The sequence below is a fragment of the Lampris incognitus genome, chromosome 7 (genome assembly GCF_029633865.1).
Source record: "Lampris incognitus isolate fLamInc1 chromosome 7, fLamInc1.hap2, whole genome shotgun sequence".
In the NCBI taxonomy this organism is placed as follows: domain Eukaryota; kingdom Metazoa; phylum Chordata; class Actinopteri; order Lampriformes; family Lampridae; genus Lampris; species Lampris incognitus.
The window spans coordinates 1,081,343-1,101,377 of record NC_079217.1 but is presented as its reverse complement, the minus strand read 5'-3'; the positions used below and the strand labels follow the sequence as shown (position 1 = coordinate 1,101,377).

The 20,035-nt window shown below is 47.4% G+C and overlaps 1 protein-coding gene across 1 annotated transcript in view; it reads right to left on the bottom strand.

Annotated features, from left to right (window-relative positions):
• The window catches only part of sgsm2 (small G protein signaling modulator 2), a 168,500-nt gene that overhangs the window by 33,521 nt on the left and 114,944 nt on the right, over positions 1-20,035 (bottom strand). The window contains exons 8-12 of the mRNA XM_056283318.1: positions 13,150-13,274; positions 12,205-12,272; positions 9,463-9,626; positions 924-1,056; positions 213-347 (exon numbers count right to left, since the gene is read on the bottom strand). Coding sequence (XP_056139293.1) covers positions 213-347; positions 924-1,056; positions 9,463-9,626; positions 12,205-12,272; positions 13,150-13,274 — 625 coding nt within the window. The remainder of the gene's footprint in view (positions 1-212; positions 348-923; positions 1,057-9,462; positions 9,627-12,204; positions 12,273-13,149; positions 13,275-20,035) is intronic.

Below are 20,035 nucleotides of genomic sequence, written 5' to 3'. Positions count from 1 at the left end.
GACGAGGCCTCGGGTGCACACACACACAGATGAGGCTGGTGAGGGGGAAGGGGGTGCTAGGCTGGCAGGTTAGGGGAGGGGACAGGGGCGTGGTAGAGCTGTGGGAAGGGATGTCTCCAGCCATGGTGAGGTTTTGCGGTGCGGGGTGAGGTCGGAGGGTTGAAGGGTGGAGGGGGTGGGGGGTTGGGTGGGTGTGGTAAGGTGATAAAAACCTTTCATGACATTAGGGTCTGTGAGGTTCCGCGAGCAGATCATTGAGATCATAGCGTGGAGCCTATCTTCTTCTTCCTCGTCATCGTCCAGCGAAGGCGCGCGGCTGCCCGTGCTGTGGTGGTAGTTTATAGTGACTGCTTGCACCAACGGGACAACAGAGAACACTGTTAGAAAGAGCACCTCACTGCAGAGGCCTACACACCCCAGCTGTGTTAAGACATCACGGCAGCATAAAATGTTCATAATCACAAGGTACAGGTGTACTGACACACACACACACACACACACACACACACACACACACACACACACACACACACACACACACACACACAATTCAAAGGGTGAAAAGCTTTTGTTCAGGCACTAAAGGCCTTTACACACCAAGTCCGAAACTTCCGTCTGCAGAGTCACGTAAAGAAAATATATATATATAAAAAAAGCAACATTATGTTTTGTCCATTAGGTTTACACACCAATGCCAGAAATGTCATCTATCAGAAGTGTTTTGGAAAGTCTTGACTCTGCATTTTTCCATGTCTGTCACTAAGCTCTCAGAGATTTTCTGAGTTGTCGGCACACAATGATGAAAAAAAAAAAAACACACAACAAATTCAGACTTGGTGTGCAAACACATTAATGCAGAGCACTTTGTGAGTGTAACGTGCAGGTCTGCACAACTGTGTAGGTGTGTGACTGAAATTACTCACTCGATTCATGTCGGTATCCAGGGTACACTATGCGAAACACGTAGTCAGCAGTGGTCTGCTCCTCCCCATTCCTGTCCTGCTCTAACAGTCTGGCTGCACTGTTCCTCTTCCTCAGTTTAGGGAAAACTTTTCCCTGAAAGAATCACACACACACACACACACACACACACACACAAGAATATCTATTCATGTGCCATTTATGGCATTTATACCATACACGATGTAATGGGTAAACCATTACATTACATTACATTACATTACAGTCATTTAGCCGACGCTTTTATCCAAAGCGACTTACAATAAGTGCATTTAATGTAGAAAATCAGGAGAACTACTAGTCATCAGAGGTCATAAGTGCATCTAAACGAGCATCTAAGAGCAAAACCAGTGCTAAAGTAAAAGCACAAGAAAGAGTTTTTTTTTTTTAATGAGTGAATACAATAAGTGCTAAGAACAAGTAGCAGGGTAGTAGTTCTTGAGGAGGTGAGTTTTCAACCTGCGCTGAAAGATGGGCAGCGACTCCTCTGTCCTGACATCAGTAGGGAATTCATTCCACCACTGTCGGGCCAGGACAGAAAAGAGCCGTGACCGGGTCGATCGACAGCAGGGTCTCTGAGCGATGGGGCAACCAGGCGCCGAGGCAGCAGAGCGAAGTGGTCGGGCGGGGGTGTAGGGCTTGACCATGGTCTGGAGATAGGAAGGAGCTGTTCCTTTCATTGCCCTGTAGGCCAGCACCAGAGTCTTAAACTGGATGTGAGCAGCTACTGGGAGCCAGTGTAGGGACATGAGAAGGGGAGCTGTGTGGAAGAATTGAAAACCAGACGAGCTGCAGCTTTCTGAACAAGCTGCAGATCTGATGGCCGACGCCGGGGCACCAGCAAAGAGGGAGTTGCCGTAGTCCAGCCGAGAGATGACCAGAGCCTGGATGAGCACCTGTGTCGTCTCGTCGGTGAGGAATGGGCGAATCTTCCTGATGTTATAGAGGAGAAATCTGCAGGAGCAAGCAACCAATGCAACGTTTGCAACAAACGACAGCTGGTCGTCCAGGATCCCACCCAGATTCCTCGCAGTCCGAGTCGACGTCACCACGGTGTTGTCAATGGTGATGGCAAGGTCTCGGTGCAGGCAACCTTTCCCTGGGAGGAGCATCAGCTCTGTCTTGTCCAAATTGAGCTTCAGGTGGTGTGTCGCCGTCCACTCTGAGATGTCAGTCAAGCATGCAGCAATGCGTGTCTCTACTTGTGTGTCAGAGGGAGGAAAGGACAAGATCAGCTGGGTGTCATCGGCATAACAATGGTAAGAGAAGTCATGCGAGCGAATAACAGAACCCAGGGATGTCGTGTACAGGGAGAAAAGGAGAGGACCCAGAACCGAACTTTATGGAACGCCTGTAGTCATTCTGTGAGGCTCTGACACAGATCCCCTCCATGTCACCTGGTAGGAGCGACTCATCAGGTAGGTTGCAAACATTGAGAGTGCAGAGCCTGTGAAACCCAGCTCCTCAAGGGTAGAGAGGGGATCTGGTGGTTCACTGTGTTGAACGCAACTGACAGGTCCAGGAGTATCAGGAGAGAGAGTTTGCTCTCGCAGCGTGCAGCAATTCTGTCACTGCAAGGAGGGCCGTCTCTGTCAAGTGACCCACCTTGAACCCAGACTGGTTGGGGTCCAGGAGGTTGTTCTGGTGGAGGTACAAAGAAAGTTGAATAAAGACAGCACGTTCGAGAGTTTTTGATAGAAAAGGTAGAAGGTAAACCAGTCTGTAGTTTTTGACGTCAGAGGGGTTAAGTGATGGTTTCTTGAGAAGCGGGGTGACTCTAGCAATCTTGAAGGCAGATGGAAAGCATCCTGCCTGGAGGTAGGTGTTGATGAGATGGGTTAGAAAGGGAAGGAGTTCAGGTGCTATAGACTGAAGAAGAGGGGAGGGGACCGGGTCAAGGGAGCATGTGGTGGGGCGACTGGATGTGATGAGGCTGAGGACCTCGCCGGGGGAGAGGGGAGCGAGGTGGGATAGGGTGCGATGTGGAGAGGTGAAGGAGGGTGCAGAGGGTGGGATAGTGCAAGGAGCACTAACCGGGTGGTGAGAAAAGGAGGATCTGATGTAGTTTACCTTCTTGTCAAAGAAGTTAGTGAAATCATCAGGGAGAAGGGAGGAAGTAGGATGAGGTAGAGAAGGTTTCAAAGAGTTTCTTAGGATTAGAGGCAGAGGATATGATTTTAGAGTGATAGAAGGCAGCTTTAGCAGCAGAAAGGGAGGAGGGGAAAGTGGAAAGAAGAGATTGGAAGTTCAGAAGGTCCTGTGGGAGTTTGCCTTTTCTCCATTTGCGCTTTGCCACTCTTAGGCTCCGTCTGTCAGTACGTACCGAGTCGGACAGCCAAGGGGCAGGTGGAGTTGGGCGTGCAGGCCTGGAGGTGAGAGGACAGAGATTGTCCAGAGCAGAGGAGAGGGTAGAGAGAAGAAGATCGGTAGCAGTGTCAGGGGGTAGGAGAGAGACAGATTCAGGTGTAGGGAGGATAGGGGTAACAGAGGAAGAATGATCAGTGGTGGAGAGAGAGCGGAGGTGTCTACGGGTGGAAACCATGTGGGTAGGGGAAGGGGCTGAGGGGGGTGAAGACAGGGAGAGAGAGTAGGGCATGATTTAGTGGTCAGAGAGCTGGAGGGGAGTAACAGAGAGATTGGAAATAGGACAGTGTCTAGTAAAGATAAGGTCCAGCTGGTTGCCGGCCTTGTGGGTAGGAGGAGAGGGTGAGAGGTGAAGGTCAAAGGAGGAGAGGAAAGAGAGAAGAGGATCTAGCTTGTCAGTGTGGATGTTGAAGTCACTGAGAAGGATAAGTGCAGAGTCATCATCAACAGGGAAGTGCGAGACAAGTGTGTCAAGCTCCTCCAGAAACTCACCAAGGGGGCCTGGTGGGCGGTACACAACATCAATGGTAAGTCTGATTGGATAAGAGACAGTAACAGCATGAAATTCAAAAGAGGGCGGAGAAAATTGTGGAATGGAAACAAGAGAGTGTTTCCATTTCGGGGAAAATAGCAGGCCAGTACCACCACCTCGCCTCCCAGCTTTGGGAGTGTGAGAAAAAGAGTACACATCAGACAGAGCTGTGGGTGTCGTAGTGTTTTCTGGCATGATACAGGTCTCAGTTGGAGCAAGAACGTTGAGGGGGGGCAAGGATGCGTAGCCTGAGATAAACTCAGCTTTCGGCACCGCAGACTGGCAATTCCAGAGCCCTGCCGTCACCACTTGCTCACCGTGAGTGGAGAGAGTGGGATAGATGAGATTGGTAGGGACACAGCGCCTAGGAGTGACCCAACGTCTGTGCCAACCCCAGGAAGAGGAAAGGACAGGAATTCGAAAGAAACACATAGTCTGTACTAGGTACACAAAATACAGATGACTGACTGGCTCTAAAAAGAGCAGTCCTTGCTGGACGAAGTCTTGGCTTGAAAAAGTCCCGCTTGCCTTTGTTCACTCTAGCCTTCGTTCAACCTAGACCTGTTTGCCCTCGGCTTGTTTGCCTGATGTTTGTAAGCATCTCCAAGTAGCAGCAGTGATTTAAGGAAAACTCATTGTTAATTGTCTGCCAGGAGTGCAGGCCACACCCTGGCCACTTAACACCCAATTGGCCAAAGACCTAAACTGAAACTAGGTCTACTGCCCAGAAACTGGTCACTTATGTAAACCTCTGTCAAACCTCACACAAAACTATTAAAACTGCAAACAGCAAGCTACCAAGGAATATATTTACAAGCTAAAAGGATAACTAAGTCAAAACAGCTAGGCAACAAGAAATAATTAAGGACACACTAGGTGAAAAACAGCTACAACTAAAATAAGATCCCACTAGTTCCAGCTAGGAACCAGGAACAGACCTATAGAGAAAAGCATTAATACTCAAGCAGCTGGAATAAGACTCATAGCAATTTGTTAAGCAAGACAGATGATACTTACTCTATTCTGGATGAGCCAACAATTCAGAATCACTTCCAGAAGTTAAAATGCACAAATCAAGCATAAATGCCCTTAACATCACAACAAACTCATCCTGTTTATGTGTCCTGCTGTTAAGGGCCATCCACACCAAGAATGATACCTAAAACGATGACAGTAACGATAACCATGTGGGCATCCACACCAAAAACAATACCTATAACGATGACAGGAACGATAACCATGTGGGCATCCACACCAAGAACGATACCTGTAACGATGACAGGAACGATAACCATGTGGGCATCCACACCAAGAACGATACCTGTAACGATGACAGGAACGATAATCATGTGGGCATCCACACCAAGAACGATACCTGTAACGATGACAGGAACGATAACCATGCGAGCATCAACACCAAGAACAACACCTAAAACGATAACCATGTGAGCATCCACACCAAAAACGATACCTATAACGATGACAGTAAAGATAACCGTGTGAGCATCCACACCAAGAACAATACCTATAACGATGACAGGAACGATAACCATGTGGGTATCCACACCAAGAACGATACCTGTAACGATGACAGGAACGATAACCATGTGGGCATCCACACCAAGAACAATACCTGCAACGATGACAGGAACGATAACCATGCGAGCATCAACACCAAGAACAACACCTAAAACGATAACCATGTGAGCATCCACACCAAAAACGATACCTATAACGATGACAGTAAAGATAACCGTGTGAGCATCCACACCAAGAACAATACCTATAACGATGACAGGAACGATAACCATGTGGGTATCCACACCAAGAACGATACCTGTAACGATGACAGGAACGATAACCATGTGGGCATCCACACCAAGAACAATACCTGCAACGATGACAGGAACGATAACCATGCGAGCATCAACACCAAGAACAACACCTAAAACGATAACCATGTGAGCATCCACACCAAAAACGATACCTATAACGATGACAGTAAAGATAACCGTGTGAGCATCCACACCAAGAACAATACCTATAACGATGACAGGAACGATAACCATGTGGGTATCCACACCAAGAACGATACCTGTAACGATGACAGGAACGATAACCATGTGGGCATCCACACCAAGAACAATACCTGCAACGATGACAGGAACGATAACCATGCGAGCATCAACACCAAGAACAACACCTAAAACGATAACCATGTGAGCATCCACACCAAAAACGATACCTATAACGATGACAGTAAAGATAACCGTGTGAGCATCCACACCAAGAACGATACCTATAACGATGACAGTAACGATAACCATGTGAGCATCCACACCAAGAACGACACCTAAAACGATAACCGTGTGAGCATCCACACCAAGAACGATACCTGTAACGATGACAGTAACGATAACCATGTGAGTACCCACACCAAGAACGATACCTGTAATGACAGTAACGATAACCATGTGAGCATTCACACCAAGAACGACACCTATAACGATGACAGTAACGATAACCATGTGAGCATAAGAACGACACCTATAAATGATGACAGTAACAATAACCATGTGAGCATCCACACCAAGAACAATACCTATAACGATGACAGTAATGATAACCATGTGAGCATCCACACCAAGAACGACACCTATAACGATGACAGTAATGATAACCATGTGAGCATCCACACCAAGAACGACACCTATAACGATGACAGTAATGATAACCATGTGAGCATCCACACCAAGAACGATACCTATAATGATGACAGTAACGATAACCATGTGAACAGCCACACTGATGAACGATTACGTTCTGTAACAGTGTTGCCAAGCACATGCACTGCACGCTCCTGCTGTGTGGCCAGCTAAGGAAAATGGATCTTGATGGATATTGATGACCTGTATGTTGCACAAAGAAAGAAAAAGAAAACCAGAAGGGTATGGATTCATGAAATTCTTCCAAGACGAGAGGAGTTAGGAGAATCCAGGAATCAGGAACATTTATTTGTCATTTCATTCCATGTACCTGTGCACATGAAGTGAAACGAAATATTGCCCCCCCCAGCCCACAGCAGTGCAACACAAAGACAAAAACACATATCCAAACTACAAGAACACATACACTATATGTACAAAACAATTGGGACACACTTCTTAATCACTGAATTCAGGTGTTTCATTGCAACAGGTGTATAAAATCCAGCAGCTAGCCATGCAGTCTGCATTTACAAACATCTGTGCAAGAATGGGTCGTTCTGAAGAGCTCAGTGGATTCAAGCGTGGTACTGTCATAGGATGCCACCTTTGCAATAAGTCAGTTCATGAAATGTCTTCCCTGCTAGATATTCCACGGTCAACTGTAAGTGGTATTATTGAAAAGTGGAAGTGTTTAGGAACAACAGCAACTCAGCCACGAAGTGGCAGACCACGTAAAGTCACACAGCGGGGTCAACGAGTGCTGAGGTGCATAGTGTGTACAAGTCGCCAACGCTCTTTTGAGTCAATAGTCGCCAACGCTCTTTTGAGTCAATAACTGCAGAGCTCCAGACTTCCTGTGGCATTAACATCAGCACAAAAACTGTGTGCCGGGAGCTTCATGGAATGGGTTTCCATGGCCAAGCAGCTGCATGCAAGCCTTACATCACCAAGCACAATGCCAAGCGTCGGATGGAGTGGTGTAAAGTATGCTGCCACTGGACTCTGGAGCAGTGGAAATGTGTTCTGGTGAGTGCCGAATCACAGTTCTCTGTCTGGCAGTCTGATGGACGAGTCTGGGTTTGGAGGAGAACGTTACCTGCCTGACTGCATTGTGCCAACTGTAAAGTTTGCTGGAGGAGAGATAATGGTATGGAGTTGTTTTTCAGGGGTTGGGCTAGGCCCCTTACTTTCAGTGAAGGGAAATCTTAATGCTTCAGCATACCAAGACATTTTGGACAATTCTATGCTTCCAACTGTGTGGAACAGTTTGTGGAGGGCCCCTTTTCTGTTCCAGCATGACCGTGCCCCAGTGAACAAAGCAAGGTCCATTAAGACATGGTTGGGTGAGTTTTGTGTGGAAGAACTTGACTGGCCCGCACAGACCCCTGACCTCAACCTCATCGAATACCTTTGGGATGAACTAGAACGGAGATTGTGAGGCAGGTCTTCTCGTCCGACATCAGTGCCTGACCTCACAAATGCTCTTCTGGATGAATGGGCAAAAATTCCCACAAACACTCCAAAATCTTGTGGAAAGCCTTCCCAGAAAAGTGGAAGCTGTTATAGCTGCAAAGGGGGGACCAACTCCATATCAATGCCTATGGATTTAGAATGGGATGTCATAAAAGCTCCTGTAGGTGTAATGGCCAGGTGTCCCTATACTTTTCTTCATATAGTGTACATCCAAACTACCCCAAAAAAAAAAAAAAAACTACAAGAACACATAGTATGTCCAACATATCAACAACAAAAATGCCAGGATGACTGTCAGAACTGCCGGTCTGCATGGACTAGCAGTTAGCTTAGCCTGCCCCACTTCCACGTCCTGTCAGACCACTCTCGGTGTTTCCTCCTCAGGCGCAGCTCCAGGCAGGGCCACGGTCCCTGGGCCCACCAGAAGCAGCAGACCAAGCTCTCTCAGCCGATCCAACGCCAGCCCTCCCAGCTAGACACCCTCGACACACCTCCCCGCACTTCACACAATGACATCAAAAACACAGTTAACAACAGATGAGGCCGCAGCCAGACTAACCCGGTGCCATCAAAACTGCTGCTCCACATGGGCTAGCAGTTAGCTAACACTAAAGGGGACACATCCAATACTCACTGTCGTCTTTTGAAGACAGATTTTATTCATACCTTTGTATGGGTCAACATCAATTTGATGGTCTCCTGGTGATCATCAAAGAGGACATCAGTAAGGACCAAAGGAACTACAGAGACCCCATCAATGCCAAAGACCATTTGGCAGTATGTCAAAACACTGTTTTATCAAACGGGATGCATTTTGTTGTCCCTCAATCATGAGTCTCTCCACAATGTCATCTGCCATGTTGAATGTGGTGCCCTATAAATGTGAATGGATTTTGATCTGCTGTCAGTGTTTCTATCGTTTATCAAATCACTCTGAAAATGATCCCAATGATATCGTTCGCCACTGTCATTGTCGTTATAGTTTTGGTGTGGACTCCACTGTCCACTTGAGTTAGAACGATTTTTAAAACAATATATTCATAGTTATCGTTCTCAGTGTGGATGGCCCCTTGCTGCTACCCGGCTGTTCAGGGGGCTCTAGGTTCATTAAATAAGGGATTCACTCACAGACAAAGCTCTTCTGTTTTTAGCAGTTTCATAGTTTTTTTTCTCGAATTAACCTTCCTCCACAAAATACAACAGCCATCTCTTTCAGCGAAGAGACAATCTTTGCCTACCATCCATCTATTTATTTAGCTGTGGGACAGGGGGGGGGGTCTATCTCTTGTGACCTGAGCACATATTTCCGTGGAGAAAAGCATGATAAAACCAGTCTACACATCCTGCAAGTTTATTCCATGGTGAAAAGTTGTAAAAACAACGGCAGCTTTATCCTTTATATTTTTTCTAAGGACGGTTACAAACCTTGCCTCTCTGGGACCAGAGTGGAGGCTCCAGCTGACCCCGGGGCAGGAGACCTGTCTCCAGACAGGAGAGGAAGGCCAGCAGGTGACCTCCAAGCGGAAAGTGGAGGGGCGGTCGCTGGATCCCGTCCTGACTGACAAGCACCAACGTACCGCCACAGTCCGCTATGGCGCCACATGAGATAGGGTGAAAAGAAGGAAAGCAATTTAAAGAAAATCAAAAAGAGTAGAGTGGTGTTATTGGTTTGGTTAAAATGGGACCAGACAGGGAAGGGGTGTCTGTTGACCATATTCAAAGGGCGGCCATTGCTGTCATGTGACGGTCAGGGTGGCAAACCTAACCACTGTATGTATGCCAGGTTTAAACTCATAAAAGCATAAAGAATCAGACAAAATAATGTTCATTTCACAAGTTCCTGACAACATCCCATGAAAGGAGTGGACTCCTAACATCTGCAGAGAGGCCAGGCCACAACTCAATGTAAAACGACATATGCTTAACCATCTAGCTAACATCTGCAGAGAGGCCAGGCCACATCTCAAGGTAAAACCATGTATTTTCAACCATCTAGCTAACATCTGCAGAGAGGCCAGGCCACAGCTCAAGGTAAAACCATGTATGTTCAACCATCTGGCTAACATCTGCAGAGAGGCCAGGCCACATCTCAAGGTAAAACGATGCATGTTCAACCATCTAGCTAACATCTGCAAAGAGGCCAGGCCACAGCTCAAGGTAAAACGACGTATGTTCAACCATCTAGCTAACATCTGCAGAGAGGCCAGGCCACATCCAAAGGTAAAACGATGTATGTTCAACCTTCCAGCTAACATCTGCAGAGAAGCCAGGCCACATCTCAAGGTAAAATGGTGTATGTTCAACCATCTAGCTAACATCTGCAGAGAGGCCAGGCCACAGCTCAAGGTAAAACCATGTATGTTCAACCATCTAGCTAACATCTGCAGAGAGGCCAGGCCACAGCTCAAGGTAAAACCATGTATGTTCAACCATTTAGCTAATATCTGCAGAGAGGCCAGGCCACAGCTCAAGGTAAAACGACGTATGTTCAACCATCTAGCTAACATCTGCAGAGAGGCCAGACCACATCCAAAGGTAAAACGATGTATGTTCAACCTTCCAGCTAACATCTGCAGAGAGGCCAGGCCACAGCTCAAGGTAAAATGGTGTATGTTCAACCATCTAGCTAACATCTGCAGAGAGGCCACGCCACAGCTCAAGGTAAAACGATGTACATTCAACCATTTAGCTAATATCTGCAGAGAGGCCAGGCCACATCTCAAGGTAAAACGACGTATGTTCAACCATCTAGCTAACATCTGGAGAGAGGCCAGGCCACATGTCAAGGTAAAATGGTGTATGTTCAACCATCTAGCAAACATCTGCAAAGAGGCCAGGCCACATCTCAAGGTAAAATGGTGTATGTTCAACCATCTAGCTAATGCTGACGAGGCCAGTTAAGAAGCTCTACCATGAAGGTAGCTGTGGTCTTCTACCTATGCTCCTTTCAGATGTGGCAAAAGGTACACATACACTGACCCGTATGTCTGCATGATGTTATACACATACACTGACCCGTCTGTCTGTACGATGTTATTCACATACAGTATGTCTGCATGATGTTATACACTGACCCTTGTGTCTGCATGATGTTAACAGAGATTATACCCGATATAAAAGTTGGCTCCAAGCAGACATTATGCTACCAGGTGGTGCTCCCCACCTGATTTCCTGGAAGTCTTACATCATTTGGGGTAGTGAGATGAAGAGTTTTTGTGTGATTCAGTATATTTACATGAGTTACAATCTGGAACACAGCAGTGACACGTAGCAGCCGGGTTCTCAACCGCCGCTTCACGCGACAGCAAAATGGCCGGCGTGTGAATATGGCCAGCTTAAAACAATAACTGATTAGGAAGCAAATGTACACAGCACGCGCGCACACACACACACGCACGCACGCACGCACACAGACACACACACAGACACACACACACACCATGTATGAATTCATGAGAGCTGTGAGGAAAGGATGACCGATTTTAATTGCAAACCAAAGCATCACAACAGTATTTTTGAATCTGAGGTACTTTATTGATCCCGTGTAACCCATCCTAGCTGTGTAGCTAGGAGCAGTGGGCAGCCGCCGTGCAGCACACAGGGACCAGCTCCAGTTGGTCTGGCCATGCCTCAGTCAGGGGCACAGACAGGAGTACTGACCCTAACATGCATGTATCTCTGGTGGGCGAAACCGGAGCACCCGGAGAAAACCCACCGCAGACATGGGGAGAACATGCAAACTCCACACAGAGGATGACCCCCAAGGTTGGACAACCCCGGGGTTCAAACCCAGGACCTTCTTGCAACAGCGCTAACCACTGAGCCCCTGTGCTGCGCCATATAACCATTGCTTCCTGCTCAGAACCCCCCAGCGGGTCCATATAACCAGTGCTTCCTGCTCAGAACCCCCCAGTGGGTCTGAGCAGTAACACAACATTATATGAAAGCATCAGGCTGTAGTATAACCTAATGGGTTCAAGGTTTTTTTTTAAAAAATGCAGTCCCTAGCATGACAACACTCTAGTTTGCTGTGTGGCAGAACATTAAAACACAAAGACTCGACCGGTAACACTAGTTCCACATCAAGTGATGGCTGCTGTGTCATGTGACTGTGTTCTAGATGCTTACTGTGCAGGTGCTGGAGGCAGGAGGTAATGGTGAACTTACGTCTCTGGTGACAGTGCAGGCAGACTATCTGACGCAAAGGCACAGTCAATGCATAGTCCCAGTATATACTGAAAGAGAAGGGAAAACGTGTGTGTGTGTGTGTGTGTGTGGATGGAGGCATACTCGGTAAAACACGGAGGGCAATAAGGAAAACATTGCTCTTGGTTAACATTAAGATGCTGACCTAAGTGTAACAGTCTACATGATCATTGTGTGTTTTCTTTGGTAGTCAGAATATTCAGTCTATACTTGTAATATTCAGTCTAAACACAAGCATCTTCTAATACTGTGTATATTTACACCCATCCATCACCCAAACGCTTATCCTGCTCTCAGGGTTGCGGGGATGCTGGAGCCTATCCCAGCAGTCATTGGGCTGCAGGCGGGGAGACACCCTGGACAGGCCACCAGTCCATCACAGGGCCAACACACACACACACACACACACACACACACACACACACACACACACACACACAACTAGGGACAATTTAGTGTGGCCGAGTCACCTGACCTACATGTGTTTGGACTGTGGGAGGAAACCGGAGCCCCCGGAGGAAACCCACACAGACACGGGGAGAACATGCAAACTCCACAGAGAGGACAACCCAGGATGACCCCCAAGTTTGGACTACCCCGGGGCTCGAACCCAGGACCTTCTTGCTGTGAGGTGATCATGCTAACCACTGTGCCACCGTGCCGCCCTTTTGTATACTTCTGCATACACAATACAAACTGGCTGATGAGTATATGTATGGCAGGAGTGCACCTTTGTGCTCAGCCAAGAAATAACCCACGTCTGACATACCCCAGGCCTGGTACTGCCTTGCTCTTTTCTTTTCAGATGCTGTATGTTTGCATAAAGTAGATGAGCTGACCAACTTGAACCGCTGTAAGAAAAGCTGCAGAACGGCTGTGACAAACCGACATGGAGGTGACCGCTACCTCTTTTCCAGGTCACAGTCTCCCAGTGTGCCGTTGATGAGCTGGTTGGGCGTCCATTTGAGGGTGAGGTTTTCCCCAGCTTGGTGGAGCGACAGGTAGCCCCGCAGCACCTCCATATCTTTCTTCTGCAAAAAGCGGTAGGGGGGCAAAAATACAACAGTTGGGGTGAGACGAAGGAGCAGTGCGGGAGAAAAGGCACATGGTTGGAAAAAGAGGGTTACAGAAAGGAGGAAGAGATGCTGATATAGGCGCGAAACTGAGCAGGCAAGTGGATGGAAACAGTATAGAAAATGTCCAGAAAACGAGTTGGTGTTTCATAAACCCAGACTTCGAGTACAGACAGCACACAGGCATCAAATCACACCCCAAGGTTAGACGGTCACAAGTTGCATCGAACTCACATTGGTATCAGACCACCAGGGCGTACAGCATCTGACACGGCATCGACACTGAGCCCACATGAAGCCTGGTAACCAAGCGTGACCCTGTACGACGCCTGGTAACCAAGCATGATCGCATATGATGCCTGGTAACCAAGCACGATCCCACATGACGCCTGGTAACCAAGCATGATCCCACATGATGCCTGGTAACCAAGCGTGATCCCTTTATGACACCTGGTAACCAAGCGTGATCCCACATGATGCCTGGTAACCAAGCATGATCCCTTTATGATACCTGGTAACCAAGCGTGATCCCACATGATACCTGGTAACCAAGCGTGATCCCACATGATGCCTGGTAACCAAGCATGATCCCACATGAAGCCTGCTAACAAAGCATGTTCCCACATGACACCTGGTAACCAAGCATCTTCCCACATGACGCCTGGTAACCAAGCATGATCCCGTATGATGCCTTGTAACCAAGCGTGATCCCACATGATGCCTTGTAACTAAGCGTGATCCCACATGATGCCTTGTAACTAAGCGTGATCCCGTATGATGCCTTGTAACTAAGCGTGATCCCACATGACGCCTGGTAACCAAGCGTGATCCCGTATGACGCCTTGTAACCAAGCGTGATCCCACATGATGCCTTGTAACTAAGCGTGATCCCACATGACGCCTGGTAACCAAGCGTGATCCCGTATGACGCCTTGTAACCAAGCGTGATCCCACATGATGCCTTGTAACTAAGCGTGATCCCACATGACGCCTGGTAACCAAGCGTGATCCCGTATGATGCCTTGTAACCAAGCGTGATCCCACATGACGCCTGGTAACCAAGCGTGATCCCGTATGATGCTTTGTAACCAAGCGTGATCCCACATGACACCTGGTAACCAAGCATGATCCCGTATGATGCCTTGTAACCAAGCGTGATCCCACATGACGCCTGGTAACCAAGCGTGATCCCGTATGATGCCTTGTAACCAAGCGTGATCCCACATGACACCTGGTAACCAAGTGTGATCCCACATGAAGCCTGCTAACAAAGCATGTTCCCACATGACACCTGGTAACCAAGCGTGATCCCACATGACACCTGGTAACTAAGCGTGATCCCACATGAAGCCTGCTAACAAAGCATGTTCCCACATGACACCTGGTAACCAAGCATCTTCCCACATGATGCCTTGTAACCAAGCGTGATCCCACATGACGCCTGGTAACCAAGCGTGATCCCGTATGATGCCTTGTAACCAAGCGTGATCCCACATGACGCCTGGTAACCAAGCGTGATCCCACATGATGCCTGGTAACCAAGCGTGATCCTGTATGATGCCTGGTAACTAAGTGTGATCATGTATGACGCCTGGTAACCAAGTGTGATCCTGTACGATGCCTGGTAACAAAGCGTGATCCCACATGACGCTTGGTAACCAAGTGTGATCCTGTATGATGCCTGGTAACCAAGTGTGATCCTGTATGATGCCTGGTAACCAAGCGTGATCCCACATGACGCCTGGTAACCAAGCGTGATCCTGTATGATGCCTGGTAACCAAGTGTGATCCTATGATGCCTGGTAACCAAGTGTGATACTGTATGACGCCTGGTAACCAAGTGTGATCCTGTATGATGCCTGGTAACCAAGCGTGATCCTGTATGATGCCTGGTAACCAAGCGTGATCCTGTATGATGCCTGGTAACCAAGCGTGATCCCACATGACGCCTGGTAACCAAGTGTGATCCTGTATGATGCCTGGTAACCAAGTGTGATCCTATGATGCCTGGTAACCAAGCGTGATCCTGTATGATGCCTGGTAACCAAGCGTGATCCTATGATGCCTGGTAACCAAGCGTGATCCTGTATGATGCCTGGTAACCAAGCGTGATCCTATGATGCCTGGTAACCAAGCGTGATCCTGTATGATGCCTGGTAACCAAGCGTGATCCTATGATGCCTGGTAACCAGGCGTGATCCTGTATGATGCCTGGTAACCAAGCGTGATCCTGTATGATGCCTGGTAACCAAGTGTGATCCTGTATAATGCCTGGTAACAAAGCGTGATCCTGTATGATGCCTGGTAACCAAGCGCGCAAGTGAAACCGAGACCAAAGAGTCTGATGAGACGCGTCCATCACTCACCACATGTCAACTTCTGAGACTCAGGGACGGTTCATAAAGACAAGTCCATATGCAAGAGGAAGAATTAAGCAGGACACATATGACAGACAGACAGACAGACAGACAGACAGACAGACAGACAGACAGACAGGATACAGTCTGATACTCCGACATCTTAAAAGTGTGTTTACTGGTGGAACGTTCGAGTCACGGGTTCGAAACTCAAATCTAGTTGGAGGCTGGTCGGGCTGGTCTCTGAGCCTGGTGGGCAAACCAAGCTGAAACACAACACTCAACACCACACACACACACACACACACACACACACACACACACACACACACACACACACACACACACACACACACACACACAACACTCAACACACACACACACATGAAAACACAACACTCAACACACACACACAAAAACACAACACTCAACACACACACACACACATGAAAACACAACTCAACACACACACAAAAACACAACACTCAACACACACACATGAAAACACAACACTCAACACACACACAAAAACACAACACTCAACACACACATACACAAAAACACAACACTCAACACACACACATGAAAACAAAACACTCAACACACACACACATGAAAACAAAACACTCAACACACACACACACACATGAAAACACAATACTCAACACATACACATGAAAACACAACACTCAACACAAACACATGAAAACACAACACTTAACACACACACATGAAAACACGACACTCAACACACACGTGAAAACACAACACTCAACACACACATGAAAACACAACACTCAACGCATACACATGAAAACACAACACTCAACACACACACACACACACACATGAAAACACAACACTCAACACACACACACATGAAAACACAACACTCAACACACACACATGAAAACACAATACTCAACACATACACATGAAAACACAACACTCAACACACACACACACATGAAAACACAACACTCAACACACACACATGAAAAAACAATACTCAACACACACATGAAAACACAATACTCAACACATACACATGAAAACACAGCACACACACATGAAAACACAACACTCAACACACACACACACACGAAAACACAATACTCAACACACACACATGAAAACACAACACTCAACACACACACATGTCAACAAAACACTCAACACACACACATGAAAACACAACACTCAACACACACACATGAAAACACAACACTCAACACACACACATGAAAACACAACACTCAACACACACGTGAAAACACAACACTCAACACATACACATGAAAACACAACACTCAACACATACACATGAAAACACAACACTCAACACACACACACACACACACACACACATGAAAACACAACACTCAACACACACACATGAAAACACAACACTCAACACACACACATGAAAACACAATACTCAACACATACACATGAAAACACAACACTCAACACACACACACACATGAAAACACAACACTCAACACACACATGAAAAAACAACACTCAACACACACATGAAAACACAATACTCAACACATACACATGAAAACACAACACTCAACACATACACATGAAAACACAACACTCAACACACACACACACGAAAACACAACACTCAACACACACACACATGAAAACACAACACTCAACACACACACATGAAAAAACAACACTCAACACACACATGAAAACACAACACTCAACACACACACATGAAAACACAATACTCAACACATACACATGAAGACACAACACTCAACACACACACACACACACACACATGAAAACACAACACTCAACACACACACATGAAAAAACAACACTCAACACACACATGAAAACACAATACTCAACACACACACATGAAAACACAACACTCAACACACACATGAAAACACAACACTCAACACATACACATGAAAACACAACATGCAACACACACATCATCATCACCAGCAGTCACTCGGGGTGGAGTATGACTGTCCTCCTTCTTGGTCCTTGTGGGTCGTCAGGTGGGCGAAGCGGCCGATCCTGGAGCAGCATATGTTGGTGCAGTGTGGGCAGGGGTAGGCGGTGGTGGTGGTGGGATTGGTTTGGGCCTTTTTGGGGGAAACTCCCTCCTTTCTGAGTCTGCACTTGTCTTCTGCAGCACGGCGGAGATCATTATTATATACTGCAGCTCCTTCCTGGACAAGTTTCCTCCAGGTCCCCCTGTCGGTTGCTGTGTCCTCCCAGGTCTTAGGGTCTATGTGGCATTTTTTGATGTTCGTTTGGATGTTATCCTTATACCTTTTCTTTAGACCTCCCGGGGCACGTGTCCTGTGAGAAGCTGGGAGTATAGGACTTGTTTTGGAAGGTGACAGTCAGGCATATGAATGACATGGCCAGTCCATCTGAGCTGGTGTTTTGCGATGATGGCAGTGATAGCAGGACTGTTAGCCTCCTCCAGGACGCTGGTGTTGGTGTGTCTATCTTCCCAGGTGATCTTGAGGATTTTTTCGGCGGCACCTCTGATGATGTGCCTCTAGTGCCTTCAGGTGCCTGCTGTATGTGGTCCAGGATTCTGATCTATACAGTAGGGTGAGCAACACTACCGCTCTGTAGACCAGAATTTCATCCTGGCCTGGAGGTCGCGGTTTTCAAAGACCCTTTTTCTCATTCTTGAGAAAACCCCACTGGCACAACTGAGGCAGTGGTGTATTTAATCATCACTGTTAGCTTTGGAGGATAGGAGGCTTCCGAGATACGTAAAGTGGTCCACATTTTCCAGTCTGGTTTTGTCAACAGAGATAGTTGGGGGTGGAGCAAGGTTATTTGTGTTCGGTAGTGGCTGGTAGAGGATGTGGGTCTTTTTTACGTTAAGGGCCAGACCAAGCTGCTTGTATGCCTTGGCAAAAGCATCCAGAATGCACTGTAGGTCCTCTTCTGAATGGGCCACAAGGGCACTGTCATCGGCATACTGCAGCTCAATGATGGATATGGTGGTGGTTCTGCTTTTAGCCCTGAATCTGTTGATGTTCAGGAGTTGTCCATCAGTTCTGTACATGAGTCTGACTCCTTGTGGCAGGTGTTTACCCGTAAGCTGGAGGATAGCAGAAATGAAAATGGAGAACAGGGTGGGAGCAATGACACAGCCCTGCTTGACTCCAGTGTGAACCCTGAAGGGTTCTTCCGTTTTACCTCCACTGCCACTGAGTGCTGTGGCTGACGGTTCACAGAGTCAAAGGCTTTGGTGAGGTCTATGAAGGCCATGTATAGTGGTTGATTTTGTTCCCGGCATTTTTCTTGTAGTTGACGAGCAATGAAAATCATATCCATGGTACTTCTGTTTGGGCGAAATCCACTCTGAGACTCAGGGAGAATGTTTTCTGACAGGGGGAGGAGTCTATTAGCCAAAACCCGGGCGAGAGTTTTCCCAGTGGTGGACCGGAGGGAAATGCCACGGTAATTTCTGCAGTCTGCCTTGTCTCCCTTCTTAAAGATGGAGACAATGAGGGCATCCCTAAGTTGTGCAGGGATTTCCTCCTTTTCCCATATTTTGAGGAGCAGGGCGTGGATGTGACTAAGGAGAACTGGCCCACCACCCTTCAGGATTTCAGTTGGGATGCCATCAGGTCCAGCGGCCTTGTTGTTCTTCATCTTCCTTATGGCATCCTGCACCTCGTTCCGACTGGGTGGTGCTCCCATATTCTTGTTGATGAGTTGTTGAGGGAGTTGGTCAAGGGCCTTCATCTCAGGAGTTGTGTCCCTGCTCCTCATAATGCTCTTTCCATCTGTTGGTCATTGACTTATATCTTTCAGCAGCATTAGCCCATCTTTGGAGGGAAGGGGGGCTAGGCAACGGTGGTTGGGGCCATATACCGCTCTTGTGGCATCGAAGAAACCTCTGGTATCCCCACAGTCAGCAAGCTGCTGGATCTCCAGAGCCTTCCTTGTCCACCACTGGTTCTTCAGTTGCCTAACCCGAGATTGAACTGCTGCCTTTGCTATGGCATGGGCTACTCTTTTAGCCTTGCAGTTGATGTTATTTTGCCAGGCAATGAAGGTTTGCCACTTGATGTCAATGAGCTGTTGGATTTCGTTGTCCTTCTCATCGTACCAGTCTTGATGTTTCCGGGTTTTGTAGCCAAGGGTGCTTTTGCAGGAGTCCATGGTGATAGACTTAAGCAGGTCCCAGTGTGTATCAATATCTTCTGGGTATTGCTTGGGCAGAGCAGTGCTGAGAGTAGCCTGGAGCTGTTCTCGAAAGGTGGTGTCACCCAGCTGTTTGATGTTGAGCTTTGGCTGGCACTGTCTTTTTGCACCCTTCTTTTCTGCATGAGACTGATGGACATGATGGAG